The sequence below is a fragment of the Nilaparvata lugens genome, chromosome 13 (genome assembly GCF_014356525.2).
Source record: "Nilaparvata lugens isolate BPH chromosome 13, ASM1435652v1, whole genome shotgun sequence".
In the NCBI taxonomy this organism is placed as follows: Eukaryota; Metazoa; Arthropoda; class Insecta; order Hemiptera; family Delphacidae; genus Nilaparvata; species Nilaparvata lugens.
The window spans coordinates 7,452,955-7,468,222 of record NC_052516.1 but is presented as its reverse complement, the minus strand read 5'-3'; the positions used below and the strand labels follow the sequence as shown (position 1 = coordinate 7,468,222).

The 15,268-nt window shown below is 34.6% G+C and overlaps 1 protein-coding gene across 1 annotated transcript in view; it reads right to left on the bottom strand.

Annotated features, from left to right (window-relative positions):
• Positions 1-3,112: 3,112 nt before the first annotated feature.
• Positions 3,113-15,268, bottom strand: part of LOC111056877 (sodium-dependent phosphate transporter 2) — a 51,764-nt gene continuing 39,608 nt past the window's right edge. Inside the window, exons 8-14 of the mRNA XM_039440337.1 lie at positions 15,036-15,241; positions 14,007-14,100; positions 12,943-13,001; positions 11,882-12,009; positions 7,906-8,091; positions 4,816-4,966; positions 3,113-3,364 (exon numbers count right to left, since the gene is read on the bottom strand). Coding sequence (XP_039296271.1) covers positions 3,275-3,364; positions 4,816-4,966; positions 7,906-8,091; positions 11,882-12,009; positions 12,943-13,001; positions 14,007-14,100; positions 15,036-15,241 — 914 coding nt within the window. The 3' untranslated portion in view covers positions 3,113-3,274. The remainder of the gene's footprint in view (positions 3,365-4,815; positions 4,967-7,905; positions 8,092-11,881; positions 12,010-12,942; positions 13,002-14,006; positions 14,101-15,035; positions 15,242-15,268) is intronic.

Genomic DNA, 15,268 nt, shown 5'->3' with positions numbered 1-15,268 from the left:
TCTGATACGTTAACACTGAACACATCAATATTCAATTAAAATTTTAATTGAGAATAAATAGATTTTGAGCCGCTGACATCATTAGCGATAATTCGAATAACGTACTTACAATAATAATTGCTTAGTTTAGTAGCCGAGAGCTTTAAAACCGAACATGAAAATTGCACTGAGAAGAGCGGTGGCAGGCACGGTCACCACCCAAGCGTAGATTATATTTCTGAAAAATACAAGAAAATTGCAAGTTTCAATAATTTAAACAAAACTAATACTAAAGAATAGAATGTATTAGATAACTGTATGGAAGAAAGAAAGAAAAAGAGAGCATGGGTCATTTGGATGGAATCAACATGAAAACGGCAACAGTGTGCTCCTTTTCTATAGTGAGGTCCACGTTATAATGGCAGTGTTTGATTAGCAATTGTATTGCTATCCTTGTCTGTCAATCAACAAAGCGGATAGCGCTATCTCTTAGCTCTATTGTCAGATAGTTTTTTAACAATGTAAACATCTAATTATTTAACAAAATATTTAATCTTGATTATGAAATCAATGAGAAATATAATTTCTTGTTTGATAAAATGTAACTGATTATTTTAAATGAGAATGAACAGTTAATATTACATCAATAAACCGGTATCAGCTACCCTCGAAAGAAGGTATTGACAAGACAGAGGATCGGCAACGTTGTTTTCCTATCTGTCTCCACTGCCATAATAACGTGGACCTAACTATAGTGAGAAATAACATTGACCACTAAGCCCCGTGCTGCAAACTAAGGGCGAGACCATATTAGGCGGTTTTTCAGGCTATTTCAGAGTCGGCAGGCCATGAAGCTCTCCGATTGGCTGATTGGGTTCCAATAGTACAAAAATATCTCGTTCAGAAACCATACAGAATTACATGGCACTAATTTTGTGTAGAAAAATAGACCCACAAATGGGTGAAAGTACCCAATGAAACCTACTATCAAATTATTCTTTTAAATTAATAATAATCTGTTTCCATAATTTTCACCAATTCTGTATATACCAGTTCGTAATCGATAAAGAAATAGAAGACTTGAAAACATTGTCATTTTTTATTATTTTCAAGTGATTTTGATGAGTAATTTAACCATACAAACGATCAATTGTATGGAATTATTTGTATTGTAAAGTACATTTGGACTGTAAGTTTTTGTGTTTTTGAAAAAAGTGTTTACATAACCTCTTTTGACTATTTTCATCAAGATTAGGGAGAGAAACCGTTTTGGGTTTACCCTGTTGATTCTCTCACAATCTCTCCCAATTTGATATTGTGGTTGTGGAAAAAATAATATGACTTGCCTGTTGCTCTTGCATCCTCAAAATGGATCTTAAATCTTATATCTTGAATCTTCTATCTTCAATCTTTAATTTTCTATCTTCAATCTTCTTGAACATAAAATCTTAAATCTTCTTGAATATAAAATCTTCAATCTTCTTGAATATAAAATCTTCAATTTTGAAATTTGATAAAAATTTAGAACCGTGATGTAACTTGAAAAATGTATGGGTTAGCGAGACCTGAAGTGGCCCTACCTCCATGACGCGGACAAACGGTTTGAACTTACAGTTAAAGGTTTTCAGAGCACACCACACAATATACTGGCATACTAATTCTACCAAGCTAAGTGTACTCTATTATTTGGTTGAGTAACTGTTTTCACTACAATTGAGAATAGTAGGTAAAGTGTGTTGTCTAGTGACCAGAACTAACCTTAAAATGTCAATACTTTTTAATAAATTAACACTTTTAAATAAATAACACTACTTCATAAATTTGATAGCCTACAGCACGACTCTACCCCACTAGCAGGAAACTGTTTTCATTAGCATAGTAGTGGTAGAGTACAGTGAGCAGGATTGGTGGGGGAAGGCAAGTGGTAGAGTACTCTCCCACGGTGCTATCCCACTCTACTCTACTAAAAACTAGAACTTTACCATGACCGTTTACATTGGGAGAGTTCACAAAATAGTTAGTACCTGCCCAGGGAGCTCCACCACTAACTCTACTAATGAAAACCAGGCTATAGTCCCATTTGCACCATCTCAGTTTAAATGGAGATGAATCAGCTGTTCGTTTAAACCAGGTAAATAAAACACTAGAATAAAAGCGACAATATCAACAAGTAGATGTAGTTTAGCGATCAACCATACAGAAAAGATGGCATTTTAAGCTATCAACTCTCTATCAAACATGCAATATATGTTCTCCTGTTTTAACATAGATAATGCATATGGAGTTAGAGAAAGAAAGCATAAGAAGATATCCCATGGTATAAGTCGTTCATGTTCCAAATTTCAAGCCGATTTTTGTTAACTGAAGCCGATTAATGTCTATTGGTACTGGTTAGGCCGTGTAAGAGTGTAAGAACGGCACAGTATGAGAGACAACTACCAGCATCACATAGCTGCACCAAAAACAACTGCTAGAACTATCGGCTTGTGTTAACAGTAAAATTTGTAACATAAACGGGAATGATTTAGATCTCCAAATTTTGCATTTCAGATTCTAAAAATATCAATCTCTTGCAACTCGTAGCCCAAATTTCGATTATCCTTCTAGATTTTCCAGAATTAATGTTCAAATTTCATTCATGGGACATGAATACATACCATATTATGTTAATAATAGAGAGACTACCTCTTTGAAACAGATGGTTAAAATTGGTAACTAAATTAATAACCAGTCCAATTTTGTCAGGTTGGCATTAAGTTGAGGAAGGTTTCTAAACAAGATTTGAGTTCTGTGACTTTATTATGTTAGTACCAAGTTGAAGAACTTATTTATACTGTAATAAAGGAAAGAACTGGCTTATACACGTAAGGGATAGGAAAATTATGTTTGACACATCATCACGTCTAAAATACTGGACTGAAATTAACATGAAATTTTGCATATAGATTCTTAATTAATTAACCGAGAATGTTTCTAGGCCTACTTCAAACTCTTCAAGAATACACTTGGTCAAGTTTTCAGTTTGTCAAGTTTTAAAATAGAAATCCTAGCGGAGCACGGGTTACCTGCTAGTAAAGATGGCAAAACCGTCGACTTGAATGTTGGACCTCACTTCGCTCAGCCAACTAATGGCTAGAGATAATTAAAACGAGCGGCTATAAGGTGAGACTCTGATACGTTAACACTGAACACATCAATATTCAATTAAAATTTTAATTGAGAATAAATAGATTTTGAGCCGCTGACATCATTAGCGATAATTCGAATAACGTACTTACAATAATAATTGCTTAGTTTAGTAGCCGAGAGCTTTAAAACCGAACATGAAAATTGCACTGAGAAGAGCGGTGGCAGGCACGGTCACCACCCAAGCGTAGATTATTTTCTGAAAAATAAAAAATTGCAAGTTTCAATAATTTAAAACAAACTAATACTAAAGAATAGAATGTATTAGTAACTGTTTGGAAAAAGAAAGAAAAAGAGCATGGGTCATTTGGATGGAATCAACATGAAAACGGCAACAGTGTGCTCCTTTTCTATAGTGAGGTCCACGTTATAATGGCAGTGTTTGATTAGCAATTGTATTGCTATCCTTGTCTGTCAATCAACAAAGCGGATAGCGCTATCTCTTAGCTCTATTGTCAGATAGTTTTTTAACAATGTAAATTTAATTATTTAACAAAATATTTAATCTTGATTATGAAATCAATGAGAAATATAATTTCTTGTTTGATAAAATGTAACTGATTATTTTAAATGAGAATGAACAGTTAATATTACATCAATAACCGTATCAGCTACCCTCGAAAGAAGTATTGACAAACAGAGGATCGGCAACGTTGTTTTCCTATCTGTCTCCACTGCCATAATACGTGGACCTAACTATAGTGAGAAATAACATTGACCACTAAGCCCCGTGCTGCAAACTAAAGGCGAGACCATATTAGGCGGTTTTTCAGGCTATTTCAGAGTCGGCAGGCCATGAAGCTCTCCGATTGGCTGATTGGGTTCCAATAGTACAAAAATATCTCGTTCAGAAACCATACAGAATTACATGGCACTAATTTTGTGTAGAAAAATAGACCCACAAATGGGTGAAAGTACCCAATGAAACCTACTATCAAATTATTCTTGTAAAATAATTATTAAGCTGTTTCCATAATTTTCACCAATTCTGTATATACCAGTTCGTAATCGATAAAGAAATACAAGACTTGAAAACATTGTCATTTTTTTATTATTTTCAAGTGATTTTGATGAGTATTTAACCATACAAACGATCAATTGTATGGAAAATTATTTGTATTGTAAAGTACATTTGGACTGTAAGTTTTTGTGTTTTTGAAAAAAGTGTTTAAATAACCTCTTTTGACTATTTTCATCAAGATTAGGGAGAGAAACCGTTTTGGGTTTACCCTGTTGATTCTCTCCCAATCTCTCCCAATTTGATATTGTGGTTGTGGAAAAAAATAATATGACTTGCCTGTTGCTCTTGCATCCTCAAAATGGATCTTAAATCTTATATCTTCAATCTTTAATTTTCTATCTTCAATCTTCTTGAACATAAAATCTTAAATCTTCTTGAATATAAAATCTTTAATCTTCTTGAATATAAAATCTTCAATTTTGAAATTTGATAAAAATTTAGAACCGTGATGTAACTTGAAAAATGTATGGATGGGTTAGCGAGCACGGGTTACCGCTAGTAAAGATGGCAAAACCGTCGACTTGAATGTTGGACCTCACTTCGCTCAGCCAACTAATGGCTAATTTTTATCGAATCACCCATTATCGTTTTCATTTCAGGTTTTTTCGTTGTAATTGTTTGCAACTGACCTGAAGAGCTTCCTCGACGCCCGACTTGCTGGATCGTGTGAATCCGACAAACACGACCGATCCGACTTTGCAGTGGGTCGTACTGATGGGCAATCCGATCTTGGAAGCCAACAACACTGTCAGCGCAGCGCCTATCTCGATCGTGAACCCACTAACACAAAACAAAACACAAACAATTAATACAAAATAGAATCAACTAAAGCACAACACACTAATAAATACACATCTGAACCCACTATACTAGTAGTTCTGTGAACAGTAGACCTCACGCAGTATTCTCATCCACAAGTACCTGATTGAAACTATAGACCCCTTATGAAAATACCAAAGACCTTAAAGATGCAAAGACTCACATGCAGCGCTAGTGTCGTACTTGGAATTGAAATCGGCCATTAAGGGGGCAACCTATAAGATTATTATATACCAATGCCTTTGTAATCTATAGTATTACAATTATATAGATATAATATCTCGTGCTAAAATACCCCAATGGCGGACTTCAATTTCAAGTAAGAGCTATCATTGGGAAGGCCTAGGCATTGTGGGTCTATATCCCTTTAAGGTCTTTGGAAAATACAGCAACAGACTGGCTTCTCCACACATCTGTGTAATCACTTGTCAGCTGATTTATGATGAATAATTCTATAGTCTGATTTTTACTTTCCTTGCCCTATTACCATGGGTAAGGAAAGTAATGCTATCCGAAAAAAATTAAGGTACCCCAATTTCTAAATTTCTATACGTTTCAAGGTCCCCTGAGTCCAAAAAAGTGGTTTTTGGGATTGGTGTCTGTAGTGTGTGTGTGTGTGTGTGTGTGTGTGTATGTGCGTCTGTGTACACGATATCTCATCTCCAATCAACGGATTGAATTGAAATTGGAACGTAAGGTCCTTACAATATAAGGATCCAACACGAACAATTTCAATCAAATGCGATTCAAGATGGCGGCTGAAATGGCGAAAATGTTGTCAAAAACAGGGTTTTCGCGATTTTCTCGAAAACAGCTCCAACGATTTTGATTTAAGTTAGGGGGAAAGTGAGAGTACTGAAGGCTGCCCCAAAGCTGCCCCCAAATCTACCCCAAAGCTGATTTTATATTATCCTTGAAATGCAAAATTTCCAAGAACCTTGTATATACGTCGACAGGTATTAAAAAAGGAAAATACCTGTCAAATTTCATGAAAATCTATTACCGCGTTTCGCCGTAAATGCGCAACATATAAACATTTAAACGTTAAGAGAAATGCCAACCGTCGACTTGAATCTTAGACCTCACTTCGCTCGGTCAAAAACAGAACCACACCAATAAAACAAAGACAAGACATTCACTTTTGTAATAAATACAATGTGGAATAACATTGAGATGAACTATTCAATAGAGCTATAGTGAGGTCCACGTTATAATGGCAGTGGAGGAAGATAGGAGAACAACGTTGCCGATCCTCTGTCTTGTCAATGCCGTCTTTAGACGGAAGCTGATACAGGTTTATTGATGTAATATTGACTGTTCATTCTCGTTTAAAATAATCAATTATATTTTATCATGCAAGAAATTTTATTTTTCAATAATTTCATAATTAGGATAGAATATTTTGTTAATTAATTATTAATTCTACATTATTAGAAGACGATCTAGCAACAGAGCAATACGAGAAAGAGATAGCGCTATCCGCTTTGTTGAATAATAGACAAGGATAGCGATACAATTGCTAATCAAACACTGCCATTATGATGCGGACCTCACTATAGATTCCAGCGTGAACCTGTCCGGTACTGTGAGAATATTATATTCCATAATTTTTAATGGAACTATTCACACTTTCTCGGCCGGCGAGTATGAATTGTCCGATCAGAACTCATGAAAATAATGTTGTCAATGTACCGGTCACTGATATGTGGGTAATCCAGCTTGAAAGTACGTTGCAACAAAAAACACACAATCCATGCAATTTGCAGTCAACCAACTATTCAATAACAAATAGCTAACAAATTATAATAATGCTATTTTATATACAAAATATCAGCGGCATTTCAAGTGAGTTCTCCAGTGTGATGAGATGATCAAACGTCCATGCCTACCGGCGGGATTCGAGCCCACGACCAGGTAGTGCTAGCATACTGAAGGATGACACGACAACACCTTAGTCGTCACTGCTAACTAGGCCGGCACTATACTATAATAAGGTACTGGCCTTACTATAGCTGTTTTTCAAGAAATTCAACATTTATTCATTGCCATATCATCATCAAAATGATTACTGTATGATTTTGCGTGTGTAGAGTAGAGTTACCAACTTGGTGCGACAAAACAGTATTTTCCTTCATTAGAAAGAAATTGCCGCATACTTTGTCCCGGCTACACGAAAACTTTTAAAGAAGACTTAATAAAAAAACGGCTTCTCTGATAGGTTCTTGAGGAATTAATCACAATTAAAATTTAACCGGCTTTTGTGAAACCGGGCCTTAAAATTTGGTAACAGGACTAAAAAATCACACTGTTTGATATTGACTACTACATAGTTCATCAATTTATTCTGTGTGATACGTTTTTGTCTCGATGATGTCACTAATAACTGTCTTTCTGTTGAATTATACTACACTATGGAATTGATTGATATTTTAATCATATTATTTCTCTGTAGATTGATAGGTATTATCGCTCTTTTTCTACAAATAGGTGTAATTTATAATGGTAAATGATATTAAAAATCCTTGTTTTGTAGGTATGTGCGAGCTTGCACTCAATCATCTTCATTACATCATACTTAAATTTCTAAATCTTTCTTCTTGCCAACACCTTTTCCTAGACCTACTAAATCTTCAACTATATCAAGTTATAAAATGAATAATCTTACTTATAACACTTTGGATCTGATTCCTATTCGCGGACAAAGTCCAGTAACATACTGTACTTTTTGTGAGTAGTATCTTGTTCACTTGTAACTTGTCGTGTTATACTTTTGCTAATTTGTTGTATGAATTTCGAGTGAATAAAATTTGATTTGATTTTTCGTTATTGTTATGTATGACTATTGTCAATTTAGTTGTGTTACTATTTATTTGATAAATAATTGGATTGAGGTGACTGACGTGGAAGCAGTGATCTTAGTGAGATCCTCTCCGATGGTCTGAATGACGCGACGTCCCCACAGCCAGAGTCCCAATGATATTCCCACTCCGCCGTACAGCAGAATATAGAGGGGCGTCTCAGATTTCTGCAGCACTGAGCCCTCAGTGAAGATCAGCCAAACTGCTATCAACGGCCCTATTGCATTGCTGAAAACAAAACAATTACAAATCAAATTTTAATTAAAAATTAACCATCATCAAACGCTGATTAATTAAGTCATTGCATTGTGTTCACTTAAGGGTGTGATCACATTGAATGCGTATATTAGATATTTTTGATAATTGTTTCTAATTCTGTGAGATTTGGTTATTCATGATATCTATTTTTTATTAAAGATTTGTTAGTTTTTTCAAGTGTAGATTGTCATTTTAATATGTGATAGTAGCTTAAACTATAAATATCGAATATCGGGGACCGAGCTTCGCTCTGGAGTACAAAAGCATAAAAAATTGATTACGAAAGAAGAAATTATAATAATATTTATAGTTCGTACAGAAATGTTCTATCTAATCACAGTGAATTGAGATAAATTCCCAGAGGAATGAAAAAATTTCCCTCACAAAGACCCGGTTGCACAAAAGCCGGTTAAATTTCAATCCTTATTAATTTCACGTGAACCAGATCAGGGAAGACCATTTCAAAAAGATGGTTCTACTGGAATCAATCAGGATTGAAATTTAACCGGCTTTTTTGCAACTGGCACTAAGTACCTGATTGGATGATTACAACAGTTGAGTCATAATTTTGACACAGTCCCACACACATGAACTCGCTCACTCACTTCCATCATCAACAGACGACGAAATAATTATTATCAGCTGCTTTTCCAAGGATGAGATATAGTTATCCTTTTAATGTCCTTCAGCGAGTTTTCCAAGGGATGAGACCTAGTGCAATCGATTTTTTATATTATAAACCTACTATGTTCTGAATTTCGTGAGAATCGTTAGAGCCGTTTGCGAGATCCGGTGAAATACAAACATATAAATATATAAAAATAAATTGCTCGTTTAATAGTATAGGATTTAATTTGGACTGTAGTAAAAATTTGAGAAGGGACAGTTTTGGCCATAAGCATGTTGTTCCTTCTCACATAAGTGTAATAATTCTGCATTACTCAATAAATAAATGAATATGATCATGCATGAGCCGATAGACAAATCAGTAAAGTGCTATTCAAACACGTTGTGACTTGTCTGTTGTAGCTGCTCACACTGAAAATTTTTAAAATAATAAAATTGTTTGAATTGAGACATTTATTATTAACTAGCAGATAACTCGAGCTCCGCTAGGGTCTATTTTAAAACTTGACAAACTGTAAACTTGAAGTAATTAAATCTTGAAGAATTGAAAATAGGCCTATAACCATCCTCGGTCAATTTAAAATCTATATGCAAAATTTCATCATTCCAGTAGTTCAGACGTGATGAAGCGGAAATAGTTATTTGTGCAACTAGTGCGCAAAGTAACAGTTTGCTGCACCGAAAGAAACGTTTACGCCCGAGCCGTAGGCGAGGGATGAATGGTTTGTTGAGTGCAGCAGAGGAACTTTGCGCACGTATTTCACATTAAGTTTTTCCTACAGTTACCATTGAATATGAAAAGTGGGTAATTATGGGTAAAATTGCCTGAAATGCATCAAATGTTTTTCTGTGTAATTTTATTATTGATGAAAACCTTAATCCTAAAATCCTAAAGTCCTCGTTGTCCTTGGTTATAATATATTCTTAATAATTAGCGCGTTGTGCTTGGTTGCACCTCTGCTCACTATAGCAGCCACAGCAGTCACTGTTACCAACTTCATTTTGATTTTGCTGCACTGTTGCTCCATATAACCTACTAAGTATTTTTCGTTGTCATGTTGCAAATCTGGAGTGCAGAATAGTATATTTCGCACCTAGGGCCGAAAATGAGACTTTTCTGGCTCGAAATCGGTTTTCAAGTCCGAGGCCGTAGGCCGAGGACTAGAAAAGATTGAGAGCCGGAAAAACATTTTTGCCCATGGTGAGAACGTAATTTTTCGCCATACAGAAAAATAAACAATATATATATGAGAATAATAATTATTCTCATTGTCTATTATAAGCACTTCCGAAAGCAAAAGTGGAAGGTCATAGCTCTAGCAAATCTGAATATCAAGAAATTGTCCAAGTATTTTTATTTTTTATTCTGATTTGTCTAAATAACCTAAAAGATTATGTTCAATTATGTAAGAGGTTGAGTTTATACTTTTTATTCTTCCAAATGACAATAAGATGATATTATTATAAATGCTTTAATTATTGAATGATAAACACAAATAATGAAAAGTTTTTGATCAGCTGGTTTATCACACTTGAAAAAGTTTTTGATCAGCTGGTTTATCACACTTGAAAAAGTTTTTGATCAGCTGTTTTAGCACACTTGAAATTCGGCCAATCTGATGTGATCTGAATCTGAATGTCAATGGAAGTTAAGGTTAGAAGTTCTATTCTTCTATGAAAATCGAATTATTTGAATAGTTTATAATATATATCTTATCTGTATTTTATTCATTTAAATAAAATGATAGTATATTATTACAGAATACTTTCTTGAATTCTAGAAGCATAAATGATTCCGTTTATCCACCATGTTCCGTGATAAACGCTTTACTAGGAGGTTTGAGGTTAGATTCTATTATACTCTGAAAATTGAATTTGAATAGTTTATAATATCTCATTTGTATTTCATTCATCCAAATAAAATGATAGTATCTTATTGCAAAAACTTTATTCAATTCTAGAAGCATAAACTGATTCCGTTTCATAAACTATTTTGTAAACACGTTCACATCAAATCAGAATCAGCTGACTTCAAGGTTATTTTACAGCCCTAGGGCCGTAAAAATTTTACCGGCCTGGTCAGAAAACAATCACTTTCGGCCTCCATATGACGCACGTAAACCAGCTCATTACATCCAAGTGGGGCGAAAAAATTTTTCCCGCACTAGAGCGGAAAAGTGATTCTTTGCGTTCTGTAATCAGTGCAGCAATGGCCACTTCTCAAGGTAACTGTAGGAAAACAAAATTTTCCTATCCCGTACGTGTATAGGCAGGTTATTCCTATATTATAGAGATTACTCTGTATAGCCATAGAGAGAATATAGCATAAGATATCCCATGGTATAGGGCGTTTATGTTCCAATCTTCAATGTTAACTCAGACCGATAGTTCTAGTAGTTCTTTTTGGTGAAGCTATGAGAATGTGACAATGGGAAGTCTCTCATACCGTGCCGTTCTTACACTCTCACCCCAACAAAACAGTAATAATAGACAGTAATCGGCTAGAATTAAACAAAAATCGGCTTGAATTTACAACATGGACGACCTATACAATGGGATATCTACACTATGGTTATACAGAGTAATTCAAAATAAATGTCTCAATTTCAAACAATTTTATCTATTTCAAAAATCATGTTTTTGGACTCAGGGGACTTTGAAACGTATAGAAAACGAAGCACACAGACCAATTTCACATCAAATTACTTGAACAAGCATCAAGTATATGATGGTGTATTTTAGGTGGTATATATGTGCCTTCCTTTTCAGTCTTGATTTCTTTATGTTAAATCTGGGTGATTTGCATTTTTTCATGAAATCCTTGATTTTTGAAAAAATGGTCGAAAATTAAAATCGCTCAAACTCTCAGGAATAATAGTGCTTGACGAGAGGAACAATAAAATGTCATCACATTGGCGAAATTCACTCCTATTCTTGGATTATAAGCATTTGAAGATGAGTGATTTCTGTGATCTGTGAGTGGTGGAAAGATTCTATGTTTTAGTGAATAACTCGTCTTGTATTATTAACGAAATGTCTCATTTTATAGCACAAGGCCTGTTAGGTCAACCTCTATCCATAGCCCATAGTCCTATGATGAGAAAAATATGAGACTAATGTAATTAGATGATACCTGACATCATTGCCTCCATGTGCAAACGATCCAAAGCAAGCCGTGAGCACCTGAAGAATTGAAAAGATGCTGTTGATTTCTGGCTGCTCCTGTAATTCATCCCTCGCCAGAGTTGCTGGGTCGTTATGCTGCAATTTCAACAACCAATTAAAATTCATTAATTCATTTATTTATGTAGACAACAAGTAACACCATTTAATGGGGTTACCTGTATTTGTGTATATTTCGTATTTTAGTGATAATAATGTGAAAGATATCTTCTATGTTTGGTTTTGAAGCATCTAAATTGAGGACTAAAATTTTGTGGAATGAACAACTACAAGACTTAACGTATTTCGGACTATGTGTAACCTTATCAAAATTTGGGAGAGGAATAGTACAAGGTTACCTTATTTTTTCTCCCTAGCATTTTGATGATGTACTTATTGTATGAATCAATGGAGAATAAATATAAAATTGTTAATTCAATTTTAATTTGTCCACTTCACAAATACACTAGACAATTGAATACAAAATACGAAAAGGATACAGTCTTAAAAAGACTTTAAATAGTCTTTACAATCACACTTGACGAGTTAAATTCATTCATTTATTGGATGAAATTAAATTGAATAAATCATAGCCGGCCAGTAGGCCTACAGCCGAGACAACTAATGCGTTGCACCCTTCAGTCTGTCCACGTTATAATGACAGTATTTGAATAACATTGGTGTTGCTATCCTTGTCTATCATTCGACAAAGCAGATAGCGCTATCCTTTTCTAGCTGCTCAACACCAATGTTAATCAAATACTGACATTATAATGTGAAGCTCACTATAGTTGTAAGTTCGAATAGCGCCGATATTCGAAAGAAAAATGTAAGCTGAAAATCTTATTTAATTAAGAATACAGTCCCAAGAGCTCAGTAGAGATATGAAATAAAACAAAAGATTGTTTTATTTGTTGGTGAAAAATGAACAGTTTCTATAAATTAAATAGTATAAATCCAAATAATGATATACGTTACTGTTGAGTCAATGTTAGATAAACCTTAGAATAATATGAATAGATAAAAACTTACATTTGGCTCAACCGATCCGTCTTTGATCAGCGGGACAGCACTGCTATTTGGTGACAGACCTGCAAGTTGAAAATAATTCAATAATTTTCGGAAATAATCATAAATTTAATATTTAAACGTCGAATAGTAAAAAAAAAACTCTGGAGGAGCTTACTGAGTATTTGTTTGGAAGGCTTTCAAGGTTATTATACAAGGTAAATAATCAATGACTGAAAATGTTGTGAAGTGAACAGCTAAAAGACTCAAGCTACTTCGGACTATGAAATAGTCGTGTGAACGTCCTATAACATGGGATATCTACGCTATTGTTTCTCTATGGTTGAGGTTACAAATAAAATTTAACGCAACTTTATCTAAATTTGGGAGAGAAATAGCACAGGGTTACCTCTTTTTTTCTCTCCCTATCATTTTGATGATGTACTGATTGTATGAATCAATAAAAAAGTGAATATGCCTTCTATAGCCATTGATTAACATTACATCTAATTTGAAAAAGCGTGGTGACTGAGTTCAGGCATAGAGGAAAAATAGCATAGAATAGAATAACTTTTTATTTGAGCATAAGAAGATATCCTTATCCGTACAGGGCGTTCATGTTCTGAATTTCAATTGTCAACTCAAGCCGATAATCCTAGTAGTTGTTTTTAGTGAAGCTATGTGACGCTGGTAGTCTCTCATACTGTGCCATTCTTACACTCTCACCCCAACAAAACAGTAAAAATTGACAATAATCGGCTTGAGTTAACAGTAAAAGTTGCGACATAAACGTCCTATACCATGGGATATCTACGCTATTGTTTCTCTATGGTTGAGGTTACAAATAAAATTTAAGCGTGTGTGTACACAGAGAGCATATGTCTTAAGAGCATATGGATATATATATCTATATCTTCCTTAGACCGCTCTCTGTGTGCATACACCTTGAAAACTATCTCTAGAGATGACACTTCTATTTTTATCAGCGTACGTTGTTTCTCAATTCTAACTTCTACCGCATGAGGTTATAATAAAATAAAATCATATACACTGAAAAAAATGGAAAATAAAAATAAATAAATAATTACCAGCGGCAGGAGAAACCTGTCCATTAAGCTCAGGCAGAGGCAATCTCTCAGCTGTACCATTAGTTCCATTTTGGCCCACTCCGTTGTCTTTATTCTGAAAAATATTCATCAAAAATACAATATCATGCTGAAAATTCGGTTCTTGTAGTAAAAATTGACTGTGTTTACACAGAAAATTTATGATAACCAACAATAATGAAACCATAAATAATGATCAAAAATATAATTGACCGAGCGAAGTGAGGTCTAAGATTCAAGTCGACGGTTTGGCATTTCTCTTAATGTTTAAATGTTTGTATGTTTAAATGTTTGTATGTTTACATGTTTGTATGTTTAAATGTTTGTATGTTTAAATGTTTGTATGTTTAAATGTTTGTATGTTTAAATGTTTGTATGTTTAAATGTTCATATGTTTATATGTTGCGCATTTACGGCGAAACGCGGTAATAGATATTCATGAAATTTGACAGGTATGTTCCTTTTTAAATTGCGCGTCGACGTATATACAAGGTTTTTGGAAATTTTGCATTTCAAGGATAATATAAAAGGAAAAAGGAGCCTCCTTCATACGCCTATATTAGAGTAAAAATCAGACTATAGAATTGTTCATCATAAATCAGCTGTCTAGTGGACTACAATACTACCCGTTCAAAAACATCGAACATCTTGAAAATTGTAGACAGTTGCAGCCCGACCTGATAACAGCGCTCACACTCACATTCCGGGACGACACGTCACGGTACGATAGGACTAAAAGCTCTATGTTTATTTAGGATTTTTTCTAGATATTTTAAATTGATAAATTATTTATTAATTTTTGAGAAAACATAACAACAGGTCAACGTAACTTACTGAGCGCGAGGTCTACTGTTCACAGAATTACTAGTATAAAATTAATTGGTAACAACATAATGGAACAATCTAAAAGCAATTGTAAGGCCTGATAGCATGCTAGCACTGCCTGGTCGTGGGTTCGAGTCCCGATCCTTTCTCAAATGAATAGATAGTTACATAAAGTAAATAACTCACATGTGTGCCATTCTTAGCGTCGGCTCGAGTATCCTTGGCATCTTTGACCGGTTCGGATTCGGCTTGAAAGTGTTTGTTGAGAACACCTCCAGCACTTGATGACAACTCAGTTGAAGCCTTGCCTTTCTCGGCAGCACCGACAGCATCTCCAGCTCCACTCACCGTCACAACACCGGCACCCTTCAGGCTTTCTTCTTTCGATAGATCTGCACCACAAAACACACAACAAATTG